General features: G+C 33.0%; 2 protein-coding genes, 1 non-coding gene and 1 pseudogene across 3 annotated transcripts; 3 read left to right on the top strand and 1 right to left on the bottom strand.

The window, feature by feature from the left end:
- Positions 1-915: 915 nt before the first annotated feature.
- LOC123915953 (glutamate--cysteine ligase, chloroplastic) lies at positions 916-8,091 on the top strand. The gene is made up of 15 exons (XM_045967254.1): positions 916-1,763; positions 2,988-3,138; positions 3,298-3,405; positions 3,691-3,783; positions 4,155-4,238; positions 4,357-4,425; positions 4,501-4,571; positions 4,657-4,725; positions 5,214-5,307; positions 5,460-5,549; positions 5,655-5,735; positions 5,950-6,042; positions 6,795-6,875; positions 6,955-7,024; positions 7,757-8,091. The coding sequence occupies exons 1-15, from the start codon at positions 1,495-1,497 to the stop codon at positions 7,843-7,845; spliced, it is 1,512 nt and encodes a 503-aa protein (XP_045823210.1). The 5' UTR covers positions 916-1,494; the 3' UTR covers positions 7,846-8,091.
- Positions 8,092-10,000: 1,909 nt separating this feature from the next.
- Positions 10,001-13,376, top strand: LOC123915955 (tubulin beta-1 chain). The gene is made up of 3 exons (XM_045967255.1): positions 10,001-10,685; positions 11,487-11,756; positions 12,175-13,376. The coding sequence occupies exons 1-3, from the start codon at positions 10,292-10,294 to the stop codon at positions 12,846-12,848; spliced, it is 1,338 nt and encodes a 445-aa protein (XP_045823211.1). The 5' UTR covers positions 10,001-10,291; the 3' UTR covers positions 12,849-13,376.
- A 679-nt stretch (positions 13,377-14,055) lies between these two features.
- On the top strand, positions 14,056-14,127 carry TRNAC-GCA. Its single transcript has one exon. It is a non-coding gene; the product is annotated as a tRNA-Cys (tRNA).
- Positions 14,128-14,502: 375 nt separating this feature from the next.
- LOC123915954 lies at positions 14,503-20,213 on the bottom strand (annotated as a pseudogene).
- Positions 20,214-20,774: the final 561 nt, after the last annotated feature.

A 20,774-nucleotide genomic window follows, 5' to 3' on the forward strand; every position in this document is an offset into this window, starting at 1 on the left:
TATAAAGAAAAGTTGTTTGGGTGATAAATTTGTTTGAAATATTTGTGGATATTACTATATTACCCTTTGTTGTAGATGCATTTGATGGTGATATTTCATTTTTCATTGCAAATTCGTAGTATTAAATACATCTAAAAATCCGTAGAGTGTTTTATATTTGGGAACATACTTTTTTATAAAAAGTTTTATAATTATACACGGATGGAGTAGTAAATAAGATAAATTTACTTTTTTTTAGAGTTTTTTTAATCTGAGATAAATTATGCATTTTTATTTTTGGGTATAAGTTTTTTTTTTTTTTTTTATGTTTTTAAGTCCATAAAATTAAAACAAAAAAAGTAAACTAAATAATACAACAATTTTGTTTTTATTGATTGCAATTTATTATTAGATGATTGTTAAAATATTTTATATTCAAATGGGAAATATTTTTTTCCTGTTGAAATATGGAAAGTATTTTAATATATAAAAATTAAAATGTATAAAATTAAACTTTGAAATATAATGTCCATCTGAGAACTTTGACTATCCATTTTTTTATTTTTTTTAATCAATGGGAAAGAAAAGAAAGTGGGAATGCCAGAGAAACAGAAAACTATGCTCTAGAGAATTGAATTTTCACAAAGTCCGCTAAACGAATAGAGTAGTTACTGTATTTTTAGAATAATAACACTAAATTAATAAAATGTATTCTTGTGCCTAACTTTTTTATTATATCCTAATTTAATCCACCAATAAATTTTTATTTTTTTACAGGCACGCTAAATTTGATGTAAAAAAATATTTTAAAAAAAACGGAGGGAATATTAGACAATGTAGAAGGACAAATCGAATTTTTCTGCACAAACAATGCTCCTAAGTTAGCAAACCCACCAGCATTTCCTTCAGTAAGATAAAAAATAAAAATCCATATATTATTTTGTTTTTGTTTTTAGTACATAACTCAAAATTTATTGCACTTAAGAGAATTAAAATCCTAGTTAAACAAGCAACCTAACAAAAGTTAAAAGATGGCCCTGAAAGTGGATGAAAAAGAGGAGTGTGGCACTAGCATGTGATGTAATGCGTGACCGCTATTTTTCGATGTACTTTTGTTTCATTTTTTTTTTTTTTTAATTTAAAAAACATAAATAAAAAAGAAATGAAATGCGAATACAAATACTAGTAGTAATAGCCGCTATAAAAAAGAAGAAGAAAGCATAGTTAGCATAAATAACTGCGTAACAGAACGAGCGAGCGGTGACTGTGTCTGAAAGAGAGAGTAGTTTCAGTTTCAGTTTCAGTTTCAGTCGAGAGAGTGTGTAACGATAAACAAACAAACAAAAAAACAAAATTCCATTTTCTCTTTCTCTTTCTCTTTCCTTTCACGTAATTCAAATTCATCATCAACCCTAATTATTCTCAATTACTCAATTCTAATTTCAATTTTGCTTCTAAACTTACTTACTTAACAGTAAGTAACAGAGAATAATCATAATCAATAAAACCATTTCCATGGCTACAATCTCCCGAGTCACTTCCACCTCTCCATCTCTGCGTCACGACGCAATTCCACCGCATAACTTCCATATTCGGAATACCTTATCTTTCTCTTCAAATTATTCGTTGAAGAGAATTATTACTTCCGGTGGCCGTAGTGGTCGGAGATTGATTGTTGCTGCTAGTCCTCCAACTGAAGATGCTGTTGTTGCTACTCATCCTCTTACTAAACAGGATCTCATCGATTATCTTGCTTCTGGTTGTAAAACCAAAGATAAATGGAGGTGCCGTCATTCTTTCATTTTTTTTATTTTATTTTAAATATTCTATTTATTATCTGATTTATGATGCTTATTGTTATATTTTTAGTGGAATATATCACTTTAATTATAGGTTTTATCTGCCATTTTAAAGTTTTTTGATTACTTGAGGAACTGATTATAGACTGTTAATTGTAAACACAAATAGTTGCGTTAGATTCAATTATCAACAATAGTGTTAAGAGTAGTACCATTAGCCATTAGGAGAACAATATCAATGCTATTTTGGTTACAGATGGTTTTAAATAGTTTAAGTAGTGTGTAATTTAGCCTGTTACAAATGCTACGTTATCAGTGATTGCGGTTGTCACGGTCGCGGCATTGCACACATTTTATTGAAACTATTTGTATTATCATATAATGTATATTAACTAATTTCTCACTGTTTCTTCATAATTTCATAATTATAACTCGTTTGATAATTTTTTTAAAGAATTTGTTTCTTCTAAAATGGAGATAAAAGTTCGTAAAAATGTGATTTTTATCCATAAAATCAGGATTCTCTGTCCAATTTTTAAAAAACGGAGGCTGAAACAGGGTTTGTCGCGGCGTAATAGTGTTTTGTAGTGGTTGTTTCTGTTATTTCTGTTAAAACAGGAAAACAGTAACGGACACTGCCGATACCCTTTTTTCGTGGTAACGGAACATTTTTTAAAACCTTACTATGAGTACAAAAAGACAAAAAGAGATAATGCATAGATCAAGTGCATGTGCACTTGAGGGGTAACGGTTCATATTTGTTGAATACCTACAAATTCATTTACATTATGGGAGTCTCATTTCAACAAACTTAAAAATATATGAAAAAAGCTTCAAACATTAATTGTACTGTAGTATTCCTCACATTACTATCAGTTATTATAAACTTCTTCATCTCACTTATCAAAGCCGGGGTTAAAGTTGAAAAAAGAAACGATTTGTTGATTTTCTAAAGCATCAAATAAAATGGGACAAAAAACTTTGCTGAATTGATAGATAAAAGTGGTCAGATGGAATATCTTCCTAGGGTCTCGTGTCCACTTTTCACGAGGAATCTTTCTGTCTTGTTAAGTTTTGATTTAGAGTAAGTTTATGTAGCACCTGATCATGTTCCTTTGAGGTAGGGAATTTGAACCATCGTCTCTTATGTTGTGTTATACAGTAACTTGTATGTCTACATGCAGTTAATTTATTCATGTTCTCTTGCAGAATAGGTACTGAACATGAAAAGTTCGGTTTTGAGCTTGGAAGCTTGCGTCCTATGAAGTATGAGCAAATATCAGAATTGCTAAATGGCATTGCTGAGAGATTTGACTGGGAAAAAGTAATGGAAGGTGATAACATCATTGGACTCAAACAAGTAAGCTAATATTTTTGTGAACAAGAAAATCGAACATTTTTGTTTGAGATTTACAATTTGATCTATTTGATAAATTACTTCCTGATTCAACTTTCATTGGAATGCCGTGTTATTGTTGAAGAATCCAAGTGTAATTTTTTCACACATTATGTTAACCAGGGGAAGCAGAGCATATCATTAGAGCCAGGAGGTCAGTTTGAACTTAGTGGAGCCCCTCTTGAAACTCTGCATCAAACTTGTGCTGAAGTTAATTCGCACCTCTATCAAGTTAGTTTTGCATACTTGTTGTGAATTATAATAAAATAATCTGCTCTTTTTCCATTAGGGAAATAAATTTTGGATTTTTTTGTTATATAATATTACCTTCACAAGTAAATATGCATCTTCATCACAGCTGTAGTCATTTAATCTTCGTATATTCTGAGTTCGGAAATAGTAAATTGCTAAAATTTTGCACTAGCTCGTCATATTTGATTTTTTTGTAATCTGCATAGTGGCCAAGATATTTCTTTCAGATCTGTTAATTATTTCTTTTAATATTTTTATTTATAGGTTAAAGCTGTTGCCGAGGAAATGGGAATTGGATTTTTGGGTATTGGTTTCCAGCCAAAGTGGGAACGCAAAGACATACCTATGATGCCAAAGGTAGTTTTTCTTTCTCCTCATTTTCAAGTCCTTGAACTGTATCATCATGGTAACAGTACCAGTTATAACACAGTCTATTTTTAAAATGGATAAAAACCCTCTGTTTTTAGTCAATTGGTCATGATTTTGGCTTGATTTCCTGACTTCAGGATGAAATAGCTGTAAGATTTCACAGCCCATCTATCCATTAACCACAGTGACTTGAGGTTATTGCAACAGCAATTTCTCAGTCACATTTGAGCTCCATGGGAGTTGCATGTGGAATTCGGATGATACATTCCACTTAGTAACTGAACAATGGCAGTGTTTCTTTTTTTACGTTTAATGGTTCAATTCAATTACGTGCTATCTGACTTTGTGCTGTGGTTCAGGGAAGATATGAGATTATGAAAAAGTACATGCCTAAAGTTGGTTCTCTTGGGCTTGACATGATGTTCAGGACATGCACTGTACAGGTGAGCCGTATGATAATTTATGAGCTGATTATCAACAAAGCCTTCCTAATTTAAACATGATGAAAATAATATCTTCTGGCACAAGCATGTAATCAGTTCCCATCGTTAACTTATACAGGTCAATCTGGACTTCAGTTCTGAAGCCGACATGATCAGGAAATTTCGTGCTGGCCTAGCTTTGCAGCCTGTAAGAAACATGATATTTTTAATTGCGGAATTTTTTCAGTGCTGTAAGATGTAATCATTGTTCCCTTTACAACAGATAGCAACAGCTCTTTTTGCAAATTCACCCTTCACAGATGGAAAGCCCAATGGGTTTGTCAGTATGAGAAGGTACATGAAAGTTCTCATGTGGTCATTTCCTTTCTAACGTTGCTTTATTAAGGTGCCTTATCCCATTTTCATAAACTTGAAACAGCCATATTTGGACCGATACTGATAAGGACCGCACAGGCATGCTGCCTTTTGTGTTTGATGACTCCTTTGGGTAAGTGATTTTGTTTTTTGAATTTGAAGCATTATGGCTTAAAGCAGTTATTTCTATGCTTTATAATTTTAGGCTTCATGGGTTTTCATAGACCTTTTCGCCCTTTTGCTCATCCAGTGATCCTTCGTATAACATGTATTTGGAAATATACAAATTTAATGGCTAGACAATATCAACATTTGGCATTGATAAAGGCTACATAAGGAATAAGAGGAAATAATTCAATAAATAATTGACTATAATATAATTGTTATGCATATGTTTATAATGTTATCTCTTTCTTTAGGAAGTCATTCATAAGAAGTTAAAATTTAGATAACATGGTGATATTCTGTAATAGTTTAAAATTACTATTTTACTGCGCCATCATCTTACATGATGAATTATGTTACGTCATTTTAAACAACAAAGTTTTATCGATGGTATTTCATGCAATGATTTGGTTAATCTTTTTCCACTTATTTTGTTTTCAAACTCTCTGATTGCAGGTTTGAGCAGTACGTTGACTATGCTCTTGATGTTCCAATGTATTTCGTCTATCGGAAAAAGAAATATATCGACTGTACTGGAATGACCTTCAGGGTACCCATCTATCCTTAATGTTCTTGTTATCTTAGGCTATCTAATGTATCCCTGACCTTCTTATTGTGAAACTTACTTTCCTTGACCACGGTATTCATGTAGCTTTGCTTTTTTAAGCATAGAGAATTGATTTTATTTTATTTTCTTTGTAGGACTTCTTGGCAGGAAAGCTTCCTTGTATTCCTGGTGAATTACCGACTCTTAATGATTGGGAGAATCATTTGACCACTATATTTCCCGAGGTTTTTTTTGTTTGTTTCACAATTTAACTAGTATCTGTTGATTTTTCAATTGTTTTACAGCATATTTGTAGTTTTACTATAAACCTCAAACATTACTCTTTCCAGGTTAGGCTAAAGAGGTATTTGGAGATGAGAGGTGCTGATGGAGGGCCTTGGAGAAGGTTATGTGCTTTACCAGCATTTTGGGTGAGTAGCAGCCTTCTATTTCTTGTGCATGATATTTGTAGTCACAGTTTGTCCTTGAGAAAGTCACATGATATATTCAAAAGAATAATGTTTTTAATAATAATTTTTTGCAACTATATTTTTATTTTTATATTCAAGCCCTTTTTGCATGTTCTTCTATGAACTGCTTCAATTTGACAACATATGCTCACTGTAATTTTCCTGATTGTGCCAGGTAGGGATATTGTATGATGAGGTTTCTTTGCAACGTGTTTTGGATTTGACAGCGGATTGGACTCTAGAAGAAAGACAAATGCTAAGGAATAAGGTAGCGTCCTTGCAATATTTTTCATTTGTATCATTCAACCCAGAAGCATAAGTAAGCTAGGCAAGGTTGCTTAACTCTCGAGTTAACTTTTAAACTCTCATAGGTTTACAATTTTAGGTCACGAAAACGAGTTAACTTGCATGTAAACTCTTAATTAAATGAAAACTTGGATAATATTGCTAAACTCTCGATTTTACTAGTGGTTTACGATTCTACATTAATTTACGATTCTAAATTGGTAAACTCTTTTTTAAGCTAGGTACAGTCTCAGGAATGGTTTTTCTTTTTATTAAATCTTCAACATGACCCTTAATGCAAAATCCATTTGGACTTGAAGCATGGGCTAAGCACCGGCTTGCTGTACTAGAAAAGGGAAAATAAGGATAAACACTTGACCAAAATGTCTTTGAATCCATCTTAAACTCAAGTTAGTTGCGGGGCTGTAGAAATGAAGCAGAACTATTTCAATTTTTACTTGTTGTTAGGGTTTTGAGTTTTGACGGATAAATATGATTTTAAACCTGGATAAATATGAGTTTTGACACGCGCACACACACACACACACACACATCCACATACGTACAATGTACATACTGGGATTTGAGACGTTCTTTTTGATTCTTCATAAAGACTAATATATATCATTATCCAGTGGTCATAAGTTAATATTTTACTGTATGACAATTTAAATTTCAGCTATTGTCATTATCCACGCTAAATTTCAATACTGACAACTCGAGTCTCTCTGGCAGGTCACTGTAACCGGTCTAAAGACACCATTTCGAGATGGTTTGCTGAAGCATGTTGCTGAAGAGGTTCTAGAGTTGGCAAAGGTAAGGTGTAACTATTTTTGTTATTGCTATTACCATTAATGTATTATTGCTAAGGGCATGAATCGATATGTATCTACAGGATGGTTTGGAAAGACGAGGCTATAAAGAATCAGGATTTTTAAATGCGGTAGCTGAGGTGGTTAGAACAGGTAATGGCTTTTTAGATTACATAACTCTTAATGATGCATCTCTGATTATCGTGCCATGCTTCAGATGGCCCTATTCCATGGTTTTAGTTAAATGAGCGAAAATTCATAATTTATATCTAGATGCCAGTTGGCCCTTGTTTTAGTTCGAGACTTGTTGAAAGTACTGATCAATGTTCTGCTCTCTCACTGAACATTCTTTTCACTTCACTTCTGGTGATGAGTCATGTAGCCTTTGTTCCAACCTAACTTCTAGTGATTATACAAAGCACTTTATATAAGTGCTTTATCGTGTTCATACATATATCTCTATGATGGGGTACGAGACTCTTAAAAATACATTTTTCACTGTGCATCATATTAAAACTACTTGAAATCTTCTGTTCTCATGTTCTAATTCAAGCAAATTTTTACCAATGCAAAATTATGAAGAGTTGTTTTACTTCTATACTTCTCCAATCAATTTTAGTTTGTAATTTTATGAATAATACTGATAACATTGAGATTTTGTGGGTGATTTATGGATCAAAGTCATTTTTTGGCTTTTTTATCTTTTATGCTATAATAATTTCAGAGTTGGGATCTGTGGGCGTTTGGTGTCAAGCTTAACATACTTTCACCCTCAATAACTTGTTGTAGAATGCAAATTAACTAATGCAATCATTGGTAGCTTTTGTCAAAAGTTTTATCTGTTTTCTTTGGTATGTGTTTAATTTTTTTTTTGTGTGGTGGCAGGTGTTACTCCAGCTGAGAGGCTTTTGGAATTGTATCATGGAAAGTGGGAGCAGTCTGTAGATCATGTATTTGAGGAATTGCTTTACTAAGGTGTATTCGGCTTCTTGCTTTTCTTTCACATTTCTGTGGGAGGTTAATTGTGTAAACCACCTTTTTTGGGTAGAATCGTGTGTAAAACTATGGTTATAGTCCTGGTTGTGTCACTTGTGAGCTGCGTTTAGATATAGGGAATAATATGTGATGTAATTTTTTGCTTGGAAACATGATCAGATCAAGCTGATATTAATTCATGCCGGAAATTTGAAAATCAAATCAGATTAATCATTTTCACTTAAGTGTAAGGTTAATGGTTTGTGGTAGACGCAATTATCATAATAAGGTTTTTTAAAGCCTTTTCTTTTAATCAATAGTATTATTTACGTTATTGTTCAATAGTGTCTCTTCATTTATGTTCCATCAGAAAGATAAATCCTAATTAACCAAAATAAAGTTCACTTTTGTAACAACTGTTACAAAATCACCTTGCATATGATATGTTAGTAGATATTTCAGCTTTAGTGTGTAATCTCTTACAAGCAGTCTCATAAGTCTTAAGTAACTTGGATGATAAAAGATGTAGGACATTTGATATGTGGAGGCGCGGTTCAAATACGCAGTCTCTCACTTCTCACTATTTAGTGTATGTAAGTTTTATCGTTAAAGTTAAACTATTTGATTTTTATTTTTTAAGAAAAAACATGCTTCCCAAATAGCATGGAACAACCTTGACTGAACTGAAGTGACTGGGGTGAGGTAGATGGTTGGTGTTGATAAAACGTTTTATCTGGTTTTAGTAAGTTAGAATTGATTGAGGGACTACCTTATTTACTCCGTCCAATATCTTGAAAATCATTTTCCAACATCTTGTCTTTACCTCATGAAATGAAAGCTACATTCACGTGCAAGTATGTCCCAATCACCATGTAATAACTGAACTTGCTACCATGGTACCACCCTTCATTTAGTAGCAAAAATAAAGGGAAAAACACCATTAGATGTTAGTGAAGAAATATCGTATAAGTTTTGTTGATGTGTGCAAATGTACTCATTAATTAATTAATGCACGGTTTCATAAAAAAAATATGATTCATCTTGATTCTTGATTGATCAAAGAAGAGAATATTAAGTTTTCATCAGTTTTTTAAAATACTAAATATTTGCACTTGTGCATTAAAACATATTAACGAAACCTTACACATGTGCAAATTCACATGTAATCTAATTGCTTTGCTGTCATTAAGATATTCTTATATATAAATACAGAACTTTTATTTGGTTGATTGCATGAATATTTTTGCCAGTGAATAGGCAATATTGTGGCTTGATTCCTTTAACACTGAACTACACAGCATGAGAACGAATATGTTTTAAATTAATTAACTTCTCTCTGCATGTTGTTTCAAAAAAAACTTCTCTCTGCATGTGTACTGTATTGTACCTAACTACTGCTTTAGTGGGTATGAGTCTATGAATCTATTATTAGTTAGTTGTCTTGAGAAGTATACATGCAGGTTGCAACTCAAACTATGATTTCACTTCATAATTGAATTTAATATTCTCTATTAAGTGAATGAGTCAGAATTAGTAATTGCTTCCAACTAAAATTGACACAGTTCATATCCACCCATGTGATTCATTCTATTTTGGTTGAGGTATATATAACATAATACTAACATGCATGCCAAAAAAAACATTACCCAAAAACTTGTAGTAGTAAGTTGAAAATAAACAACCTCTAGCAGGAAAATCATTCAACCCAATTATTTTTATCATTGTCAAAACTCACTATTATGTCTCAAACCTTAAAATATTAAATGGTAAGCATGATTGTCCAGCAAATGAGGTGAAAATTTGCTGTCAAATTACTAATCAAAACAGTGTGACCAAACAAGAAAATTGGTCAATTTGGAATCATACTGACAGATAGGATATCAAGTGGTAGGAAGAACTGATAATTCATAAGGCCCTTGAGATTAGAATAATCAATCATGCAATTGCAACTTCTTGTCACTTTCCATTTCCAGCTCATTAATCCTATTAGGATTTTGACATGCCCCCCTCCCAACAGACCCACATTAACTTATTCATTAATTTTGCTGTTTTTTTTTTTTTTGGGTGTGAATTGGGTCTGCACGACTACATAGATTAATCCCTCGAGCCAGATATATGACTATAATTGGCAGCAAAACTCTAATCCCTTGAGTTTTAACGTTGTTGCATTCCCTTGACTAGAGTAGAACACTCGACCTTTGGTTAAGCTGAAAGAGACTCGAACCATCTCATCCAAGTGCTATTAATTTTTATTTTTCCCCCCATTTTACATAAATTGAAATACCAATTATATCAATCTTATCATCCTATCTCTTCTTGTATTTTATTGTACCTACAAAAGGCTTATCATTCCCCCACTTTCATTCACACCAATTGTTACAAAGTTTCCCTCTAGTCTTATTTTCTACTTCTTGAAATTATCAAGAACAAAGGAAGTTATTGATAATGAGAGAAATCCTTCATGTACAAGGGGGTCAATGTGGAAATCAAATCGGAGGAAAGTTTTGGGAGGTTATGTGTGATGAACATGGGATAGATCCTTCAGGAAGTTATGTAGGAAACTCTCACCTTCAACTTGAGAGGGTGAATGTATACTACAATGAAGCAACTGGTGGGAGATATGTTCCTAGAGCTGTGTTAATGGACCTTGAACCAGGTACTATGGACAGTTTGCGTTCTGGTCCATTTGGAAAAATATTTAGGCCTGATAACTTTGTGTTTGGACAAAATGGAGCTGGAAATAATTGGGCTAAAGGACATTATACAGAAGGAGCTGAACTTATTGATTCTGTTCTTGATGTTGTTCGTAAAGAAGCTGAGAATTGCGACTGCTTGCAAGGTACTACTTCCTCATTAATTAGATCACTTCACAGTTCACACACGCGTGCACACAAATCGTCGGTGTAAAATGTCTTACACAGTCAACAAATCATAATCATCTATATATGTGAGTTTAAAAGCAGTTATGATAAAAGTCAAACTATTTTTATGATCTAACAGTTATGATTAGTTGACGGTGTAATTTTTTTTTACCCTGATAGAGTATATCAATTAAATCCTTGAGACATTAGATCACTTTGCATACACTGCATTCAAGGTTTTAAACTACGATAGAGATCTTAATATTGTGAAGCATAGCAGTCAAATACAGCTAATGGAGTGTCAATTGTGGTTGAGTAGACATAAAAACCTTCTGATCACGGTCGCAGACATTTTTAAAAACTTTTCGCATTAGCATATTTAACCGCAATTTTCTCGGTAGTATAGTGAGACATGTATTTTGTTTTGCATAAGTATGGGCAGTATTTTATAAAATGTCTGTGACAATGATCTAGACTGCGACATTAAGGTTTTTAATGAATCCACGACTGCAGTGCAATCGTGATTGAGGCCGCACTCGAGGTTTTAAATCACGGTTGCAATTCTTAATATTGTAGAGAATCATGGTCAAATGCGGCTAATGAAGCCTCAATTGTGGTCGTGTAGACATAAAAAACATTCAAGTCACAGTAGCGAACCTTTAACTGCAATTCAACGTAATATTAAGAATCACGACATGGTCATGATTGATAAACAATGTCCATATTATTTATCATAACTTTATGGCTTATTGTGTATGAAAATTGTTTGATGTAAACAGGTTTTCAAATTTGTCATTCACTGGGAGGTGGAACTGGATCAGGAATGGGTACCTTGCTCATCTCAAAGATCAGAGAAGAGTATCCAGATAGGATGATGTTGACTTTCTCAGTGTTCCCTTCCCCAAAGGTCTCTGATACAGTTGTTGAACCCTACAATGCAACTCTCTCTGTTCATCAACTAGTTGAGAATGCAGATGAATGCATGGTTCTTGATAATGAGGCACTCTATGATATCTGCTTCAGAACACTCAAACTCACTAATCCAAGTTGTAAGTGTTTTCATGAAATTTCACAATTCATATAAATTACATAATCAAAAGTGTTGGAAGGAAAATATTTTAAGGACTAAAAGTCGACGTTTATTTTTTATAGAAACTAAAAACGTATTTAACTCTATGTTATATAGACTTGTAGATTAGTAGCCTGTTTGGATTGACATATTTGAACTTACTAGCATAAGTACCTGTAAGACTGTTCGGAAGAACTTATGAAAAATACTTGTGACATGTTCATAATCTGTTTTTACCTTATTATCATAAGCTCTCTAGTCTAAGATATCTTATACAAAAATAATTTAACTTTATTTTATCTTTTGTTATAGAAATATATAAGCACTTATTATGCTATAAGCTGCAAATTAAGTTGTTTATCGAAACAAAGCCTAACTATTTTGTTGCTGTCATGTAGTTGGTGATTTGAACCATTTGATATCAACAACAATGAGTGGAGTAACATGTTGCCTCCGATTTCCCGGCCAACTCAACTCCGATCTTAGAAAACTAGCAGTTAATCTCATCCCTTTCCCACGTTTACACTTTTTCATGGTTGGTTTTGCACCCTTAACATCAAGAGGTTCTCAACAATACAGTTCCCTCACAATTCCAGAACTCACACAACAAATGTGGGATGCAAGAAACATGATGTGCGCTGCTGATCCTCGACACGGTAGATACCTAACAGCCTCGGCAATGTTCCGTGGCAAAATGAGCACAAAAGAAGTTGATCAACAGATGATAAATGTACAGAACAAGAACTCGTCTTACTTTGTCGAATGGATACCGAACAATGTGAAATCAAGTGTTTGTGATATTCCACCAGTAGGGTTGCCGATGTCTTCGACATTTATGGGGAATTCAACTTCTATTCAAGAAATGTTTCGGCGTGTTTCGGAGCAGTTTACAGTTATGTTTAAGAGAAAGGCATTTTTGCATTGGTATACTGCTGAAGGTATGGATGAAATGGAGTTTACTGAGGCTGAGAGTAATATGAATGATTTGGTTGCTGAATATCAACAATATCAAGATGCAGCTGCAATGGAAGATGGTGAGATTGATGAAGATGATGAAGAAGAAATTGCTTAGCTGCAATGACTTTGATACAACATCAAGGTCCTTTGTGTGTTACACATATACTCTTTCGCTACCTTTTATAAGAGACGTATAAATTAACAAAAGTTGACGTATATGATTTATATATAGATCAAATATATCGGTTTTTGTTGATCTACACGTTTCTTATAGAAACGACCGAAGGAAATATTTGGTAATTACATCGAAAAAAGAAAGGGAAATGATGGATTCTATATTAAATATTATGAGTTGGCTTGCAAATTTATAAAGTACATAAGATTTGTGGCTATGAAATTCACATGGGAGTATTGTGTTTATTATGAATTGGTTGTTTGTTTTTCATTTTGGGGCTATGTATAGTGTTTAGTTGTGGGGTTTGTGAATGTACACCATGGATTTTGTTTGGTTTCTACTCTTCATCTTTTGTTTACATTATTAAATAAATGTTAATAATTGATATGATCAAATTGTATAGTCGGTGGAGTATGTATAATAATTTTTATTTTTGTCCCTATAAAAATATAATTGTTGTCTCTATAATTTTTTATTTTTTATTTGCTGAAATAATTGGTACTAATTGTAGTTGTTTTTCATTTTAGTTTTTATCATTTTTTTTTTCTAATAAAAATTTAAGGTGAGTAGATAATGCATCATTCATACATATTTAAGTGATACTAAATATAGCTTTTTATCACTAGATCATATTCTTTGAGATAATATTTTCATCACTCTTTTAACATTAAGTACAAAATGCCATAAAATATTATCTTACATATTGTAGACAAATTGTATATTTATGAGATTCATACTATTGTATATTGGTTAAAATATTTTTCTTTTGATTAATATAGTATAACTCACTTTCTTACTGCCATTTATGAGATTCATGAATTTGCACTCGTACTAAAAAAATGTTTGATTTTCTTTTTTTGGTACAATAGTTTGCTTCTTTTTTTTAATCATCAATTACAACAAAAAAAAAAATCAGGTATATTTATTTAAATGATAAATTGTTAATATTTTCTAAATGGACATCAAATGAAAAGTAATTTATTTATTTTAAACTTGACAATATTTAATTGATTTTAAAATTTACGTAAGCCAACATTTGCATATGTAAAATTGTAAAAATAAATATCGAATGGAGGAAAATTGCCTCTTTTGTCAATCACGTTATAAAACTATATATTTTTGATTACTAAGAAACAAACATCGTGATGGGTCCATAGCTCAGTGGTAGAGCATTTGACTGCAGATCAAGAGGTCACCGGTTCGAACCCGGTTGGGCCCTATCATAGAATTATTTTTATTTTGTGCCTTTGTGAGTTTAGTTTATATTATATTAGAAAACTTTTTTTGAAAAAATAGAGATATTTTTAGTCTTCAAAATAGTCTCCATAAAATACAATACAAGGAGATTAATGGTGAATAATTTGTGTTGAAAGACTAAACTTAAATGCTTTGTGATTTTATACTCTTTTTCCCAATACAACATTTTACATCTAGCACTATTGGACTTGCAACATTTATAATTTAGTTGATGACTATATTCTGGATTATGTTTCTATATAAACTTTATTTATTCCTTGTCTCTTTTTCCAATATGAGACTTGAATTTTTCTCTATATTAGGCTAAGTGAACAACTCTCCAGAGTAACAGAAAGAATAGATAAAAGAAATTTATTAGAAGGAATATGAATATACCAATATCAATATATATATCATACAAAAACATGTCAATATGGTAGCCATAACCAATTGTTCTTCTGTACATAAAATTACAAACACAAACAACAGCATTTGATAATTGCTTAACAAATGCCAAACATAAAACTGACAGGTGAATCCTTTACAAACATGCCTCTCCTCTCTTCCAGTCTGTGCAAAAGAATGCTTCTAGGCATGCACAAGTATAAACCATCCTAAATAACTTTCCAATAAGGATGAAACTGTAGCTCCATGTACATTTGCCCAAACATTGAGAAACCAACAACAGTTTTTTTCTATGTAAAAGTTATATTCAACAAGATTTGGCTAACCACCACCTCAATTTGTGCTCTTTTTAGTTTCAAGTTCAGTACCCTCTTTAAGTGCCACTTGTGCATCAATCTCCTTTCCCAGTGCCAAAAGAGCAATAGCTTGTAAATAAAATGCCATGAACCAAATAGGAGATATCATTTGTGCCTGCATTGCATCACCAAGTCCTTCGTTTGGCATGTTGCTGAAAAGATAAGACAGACTACGACGCGCATAAATTGTTGGTGAAACCATGCTTCCAACATCAATAAACTACATTATAGAGCAAAACCAGTATCAGAAGCAAGTTATGGTTGTTCCAGAAGAGCACAACAAGTGATTTTATATGTTTTTCATGACCTACATAAGAACCGAGAAAATTACTAACCTGTGTGTAGCCTTCAATTGCAGTTTTAAAGTCCTTCTGCCGAAAAGCGGCATCTCCCTTCTTCTTCGAGTCCAATGTTTGCTGCATCTGATTGGTCCACATTTGGAATGAAAGCTGCTTGATAGAGATGTAAATACACAAATTAGTGGACAGCACAATTAGCCAATCTACATGGAAAACAAAGTATATGGCAATAGATATGATATAAGATATCAAACAGGCTCTACAGTTCACTTCTACAGTTCACAGACTAGAAACAAACCTCTGTAGCTGCACCCTCGTCATCTTTATACCCAATTTTCTCCAGCACCTCATGTAGGGAAGTCAGGTCCATGCGCAGACAAGCTTCCCCAAGCGGAGTAAGGGGGACAGCGCTACCATCAGTACCCATCAGCACATGAGAAGGAACCTATAAAATAAAAACATTCACAGTCCATTCCAGCTTAACGAAATATGGTGTCAGTTCTAATAACAGACAAAAGCCACTGACGTACAGACATAACATGCTTATAATGACATTGAATAGAAAAATCAGTACAAAGAAAATTGTGTACAAATGTGGAATCACGTCTAAGACAGCTAACCTCAGAATCTTTCTGTAAAGGTATTAGAGCAGTGACCAATGACTTTGGATTAGGACGCTCTCGCGGCTCAGATTGTAAGCACCGTGAGGCTAGACGAACCAATTCAGTCCCCTCGTCATCTGAAAATTGTCCTTCTAAACACGAGTCTGTTAGACTCTGAAGGTTCCTGTCCCTGATCAGGTCAAGGGCCTGGAAAAATTGTGAAATATATGTCAGATGTATAATAAAATCAAAGTTAACACAGAATGTTTGGCTCTTACACAAATAGAAAAACCACACTGTTCAATCACGAGAGCCAGTAGGTCCAGGAAAATATAAAACAAAAGAAACAGCTAAATATTCTTGACAGGCTATAATTTTAGAAAGTTGAAGGGGAAAATAGACACACAAGAAGTATTAATTTTACACATGACAAGGAAGAAATTCAAGCAGAAACTATTGGTTATGTGGATGTTCAACTTCAAGGAAGCTGTTGATCTATACATTCATTTCCAACAGGGGGAATATAGGTTGAGTACAGTCTTTTGAGAGTACATTGACAGCATTATCCAGCAGGGGATACTAGCAATGGTTTGCGTAACTTTTTATGAAGGAAGGAAACTTACATGGCTTGGAGGAATATGTTTTCCACTGAGAAGGTCGAGCAAAAGGGTCCCAAAGCTATAAGTTACGCTCTCTGGAGTAACTCTACCTGCATGAACATAAGATATAAAATGAATATAATGATTGAATCATCATGTAGAAGAATTATTTTCTTTTTCAGATTAGAGGAGGGGATACAAATCCACTTCATTCACATTCACATTAAGTTTGAAATGACATAACAAAATACATGAACCTGTTTATTACAAAAAGATAAAATCAGCAGGTCCTTGACAGTACTATTCCACATGAAACCTTAGGTGCTGGGCAAGAAGAATAGTATGGCTATGCCACTTAAAAAAACTAATGTGAAAGCAATCACAGAAATGATACAGAAACAAATTTTATGAGAGAAGAAAATTTTACCGATGTATCTGAAAACTTAAAATCACTGTACAGAAGTTTGATACCAAATAACATAATTTTGTGAGTACCTGTCCTGAGATACTCAGGTGGCGTAAATGCCAAATTTGTACTATAACTTTTCCCATCTCGACTATTTTTCATCAAACCGAAGCATGAAAGTTTAGGATTGAAGTCCTGAATAACAAGAAAAAAAGAATATAAGCATATTTGACATTTACAAAGGTTTGTAGCCCTAGCCTCTTACCATCAGTCCTTACCCTCTCAAAAAGGAAATGTAATACTGGACAACAGTCAATATTATACTATATCAGTACTCATAAACTTCTGACTTTATTTCCATTTCCACAAAAATGGTACATTTATATTTACCATGTACATTTATAAACTTCTGACTTTATTTCCAATATTATATGCTATTTATTAACTTTTATGCAATTCAAATGTATACTTAATACAGCTTTATTAACTGTAATAAAGCTTTCCAATATTACAAATTCTTAAGCATTACCATCCACCTTGAGCAATAGATCTTACTGCAAATACAAGAAATGAACTTACATCATCAAAGAGAACTCTGTAAGCATTTAGATCATGATAAAGAGCACGTCCTTTGCTGGTACAGTACTCTAGAGCTTGGCCAAGGTGTAAAGCAACTCTAAGTCGCATTGCCCATTTCATAGGCTGAGTTTCCCCTGAATAATTGTGTGAAAATTTGTTAAAAGAAAAGTCATCAACCTGTATTCAAAAGAATGGCAGCAAGAAGAAATGGCAACATATTATCACAACTAAAGTTCACCCGAGTAGCATTGAAATTATACAAAAGAGTGAGAGCAATGAATTTACTTCAATTCAACACAAACTTGGATAGCAAACAATTTTTCAAAATCTATCTAGCTTTCAGTCACTGCTAGAAGTCTAGAACAGGAGTTGTGTAGTGATAAATACCGAAGCTAATGCACGACAAGTTAGCTATGTACTCACAATGGAACAGGTGCTTAGCCAAAGTATCATTGGACATATATTCTGATACAAGCAGTCTTTCATCACCTTCACAGCAGCATCCAAGCAGATTTGCCAATCTTGGGCTCCTTAGCTGACCAACAGCTCTGGCCTCTTCCTGAAAGAGGTAGCAGGAGAAGGTTCCTTATCATGCTAATAATGAAAAGTACATTTGAGCGAAAGAAAACCATGCCACTGACCAAGTGGGGGAACTTTTTTCAAAATGATGTAAATTTTCAACTGCCACCATATGTAAAAGGAAATCCAAAAAGCAATAAATACTTATTACTAGTTGTGCCAACTTTCATTGGAAAGTGGACCTAAATATAATTACCACGCCATAACTATTTGAGCAAAGTTTATTATTTTGATAGATCTTGCACGTTACATATAAAATATCTCTGACGCACAAAAACATTGCCCGCCAATATAAAAGATTAAATGGAAAAAAAATAAAAATTGATGTCAGTAAAGCCGCATATGACTTAGGAGACACTAAAGCTTGTGTAAAACACTTGAACTGAACTGTCTTACATTTATTTGTCGTACATACGGCGACACAATAACATGCACATAAAACAAGTAATAGTGGATTCAGCCATTCCACTGACCTCGTAGGACCAATGTGTGTTCTCTACAGATACAGACTCGTGTGCACAAAATAAAATACAAATTAATTAAGCCATTAAAAACTGATAAAGGTATGTAAACCGACAAGAGATTGTACGGGCATTAAAATGCAAAAGCGTACACCGACAAAAGTACATTAAAAACAAGAGATGTGCCATTATTAAAAATGAAGAAACATATATGAAAGCCAACAATGAAAACACAGAAACTTGACGTCATTAAGGCCACACACTTGATTTAGGAAGCTTTGAACCATAAAAAAGCACGTACATTTGAACTGTCGTGTATCGATTTTTCATAGATAAAGAATCACAGATGTGCAAAAACAGCAAACATGCATATATACGACAAACTAATGATTGATTCGGTCTTTCCCCTGGTCCTCATAGGATTTCATGTGACCTTTACGGAACAGACTCGCACAACAAAACACTAATTAAGTCAGCCGCTAAAACCTACAAAAATATAGTATAACAAACTAGATATTGTGCATTAAAATGCAAAAGCGTATATTAAAACAAACATTCAATACAACAAATCTTCACAAATTAGGAACATAAGTTTCTGCATGCTCACCAAAAATTGATGGGCATCAGGCCAAGCTGATTTGTTGAACCGTTTGATGGCAATTCGCATTTGGTTTTCAAGTTTCCCTTTATAGACAACATTTGGAGCCTTTTCTCCATGCTCAGAAACTATATTTTCTACTGCAAATCAGAAGTGGCCTTCCTAAGCTGATCAACAGTATATTCACGAAATGACGGCAAGCCATCACCCTCAACATTATTCTCTTCATTTTCTGAACATGAAATACAATCACAAAATTAACAATCACTCTCAGATCATCAATAGCATAAAGTCGACGACAACTCAATAAACTTACCCTCAATGTTAGCCTCAGGAACCTGAACACCACCTTGCTCAGTACTACAGCAGCATGTTGAGTACTTGGAAAATTTACAACCCATCTCAACCTATAACAAAAACAAATAATTGTTAGTCTTAGTCCATAAATTCTCAATTTTATCACAAATTCCATTTTGCAAAGTCTTCAGCTAAACATGTCCATTACTCAATACCTAGAAAATCACATTAAAACATGATTGGCAAGGATTCAATTACCAAGATTGAATTTTTATTCAAATACTCAAAACAATTGACATCAAGTAAACAAAAAAATCCATAAAAGATTGTTTCTTAATGAATAATTCACAATTGAATGATACCCAGAAGCTAGTTTTGAATTTTGAACAAACCTAGTAAAAAGAAAACGACAGCATCCACAATAATAACCGAACAAATAAGCAGAATATTCAAGCAGCACAATCATACATATACAGGTAGCAAAATCAAACCTTTTTAATTTGAGTGGAGAATCTGTGCAGTGCTGAGTCAATTTAATTCAACGGTGCTTCTTCAAATTGCAAAAAAAAAGGAACAACAATCAAATCAGCAAACAATAATTTGAGCAGAAAAATGCATTAGAAGAAGAAAAAATCAATTCTTTAAGCAAGTAATGAAGAAAAAATTGTGAATGGAAAAATCAAAGATCAGAAAGAAGAAGAATTGAAGAAGGAAAAGGGATAAGAAACATTAACCTTAAGGGATTCGAAACAGTCAAAACTCAAAAGAGACAAAGAAAGTGAAAGGACTTTCTGCTGTTTCTTCTTATGATTTTTCTTCCACTTATTACATCTATTTATATACACGCTTTTTAGATTATGTTAATTTATGATATTGATTAACATCCTTAATTATGAAAGATTAATTAATATTTAATCACCAAAAACGTAAGTAAAGTCTTATTCAACGATGTTGCATGTGGTCTTCTAGTGCATAAATGCCGAACACCAAATTTTACATTTTTTGTTTTTGAAAATTAAAAATGGTCGGTATAATAATAATAATAATAATAATAATAATAATAATAATAATAATAATAATATGGGTCATGCTAAACGGTGTCACCGGGGCACTTGTTAAGCATACCTAAAAAAGAAATAAAAAATAAAATTTATATTGAAAAGACAACTTTTTATACTTTTGAGGCATTGAATGCACGTATTTCGAGATAGAATTTCTATTTTAACATGCTTAACTAGTGCCCGGGGGCACTGTTTAGCATTTTCCTAATAATAATAATAATACTAATACTCCCTCCGGTCCTTTTTATAAGAAACACTTTGAAATTTTTATTTGGTCCTTTTTATAAGAAACACTTTGACACAATTCCATTTGTACCCTTATTAAATACAATCAAATAATTCATTATAATGCTAGTGCATTAATTAGAGAAGTCTATTTCCCATACTA

This window comes from Trifolium pratense, linkage group LG3 (assembly GCF_020283565.1).
Source record: "Trifolium pratense cultivar HEN17-A07 linkage group LG3, ARS_RC_1.1, whole genome shotgun sequence".
Taxonomy (NCBI): domain Eukaryota; kingdom Viridiplantae; phylum Streptophyta; class Magnoliopsida; order Fabales; family Fabaceae; genus Trifolium; species Trifolium pratense.

Coding starts and splice junctions, on each gene's coding strand:
- LOC123915955 (XM_045967255.1), top strand. CDS start 10,292: ATGAGAGAAATCCTTCATGTACAAGGGGGTCAATGTGGAAATCAAATC. Junction 10,686..11,486: donor GAATTGCGACTGCTTGCAAG/GTACTACTTCCT, acceptor TGATGTAAACAG/GTTTTCAAATTTGTCATTCA. Junction 11,757..12,174: donor CAAACTCACTAATCCAAGTT/GTAAGTGTTTTC, acceptor GCTGTCATGTAG/TTGGTGATTTGAACCATTTG.
- LOC123915953 (XM_045967254.1), top strand. CDS start 1,495: ATGGCTACAATCTCCCGAGTCACTTCCACCTCTCCATCTCTGCGTCAC. Junction 4,426..4,500: donor CTGGCCTAGCTTTGCAGCCT/GTAAGAAACATG, acceptor CCTTTACAACAG/ATAGCAACAGCTCTTTTTGC. Junction 5,736..5,949: donor GTGCTTTACCAGCATTTTGG/GTGAGTAGCAGC, acceptor TGATTGTGCCAG/GTAGGGATATTGTATGATGA.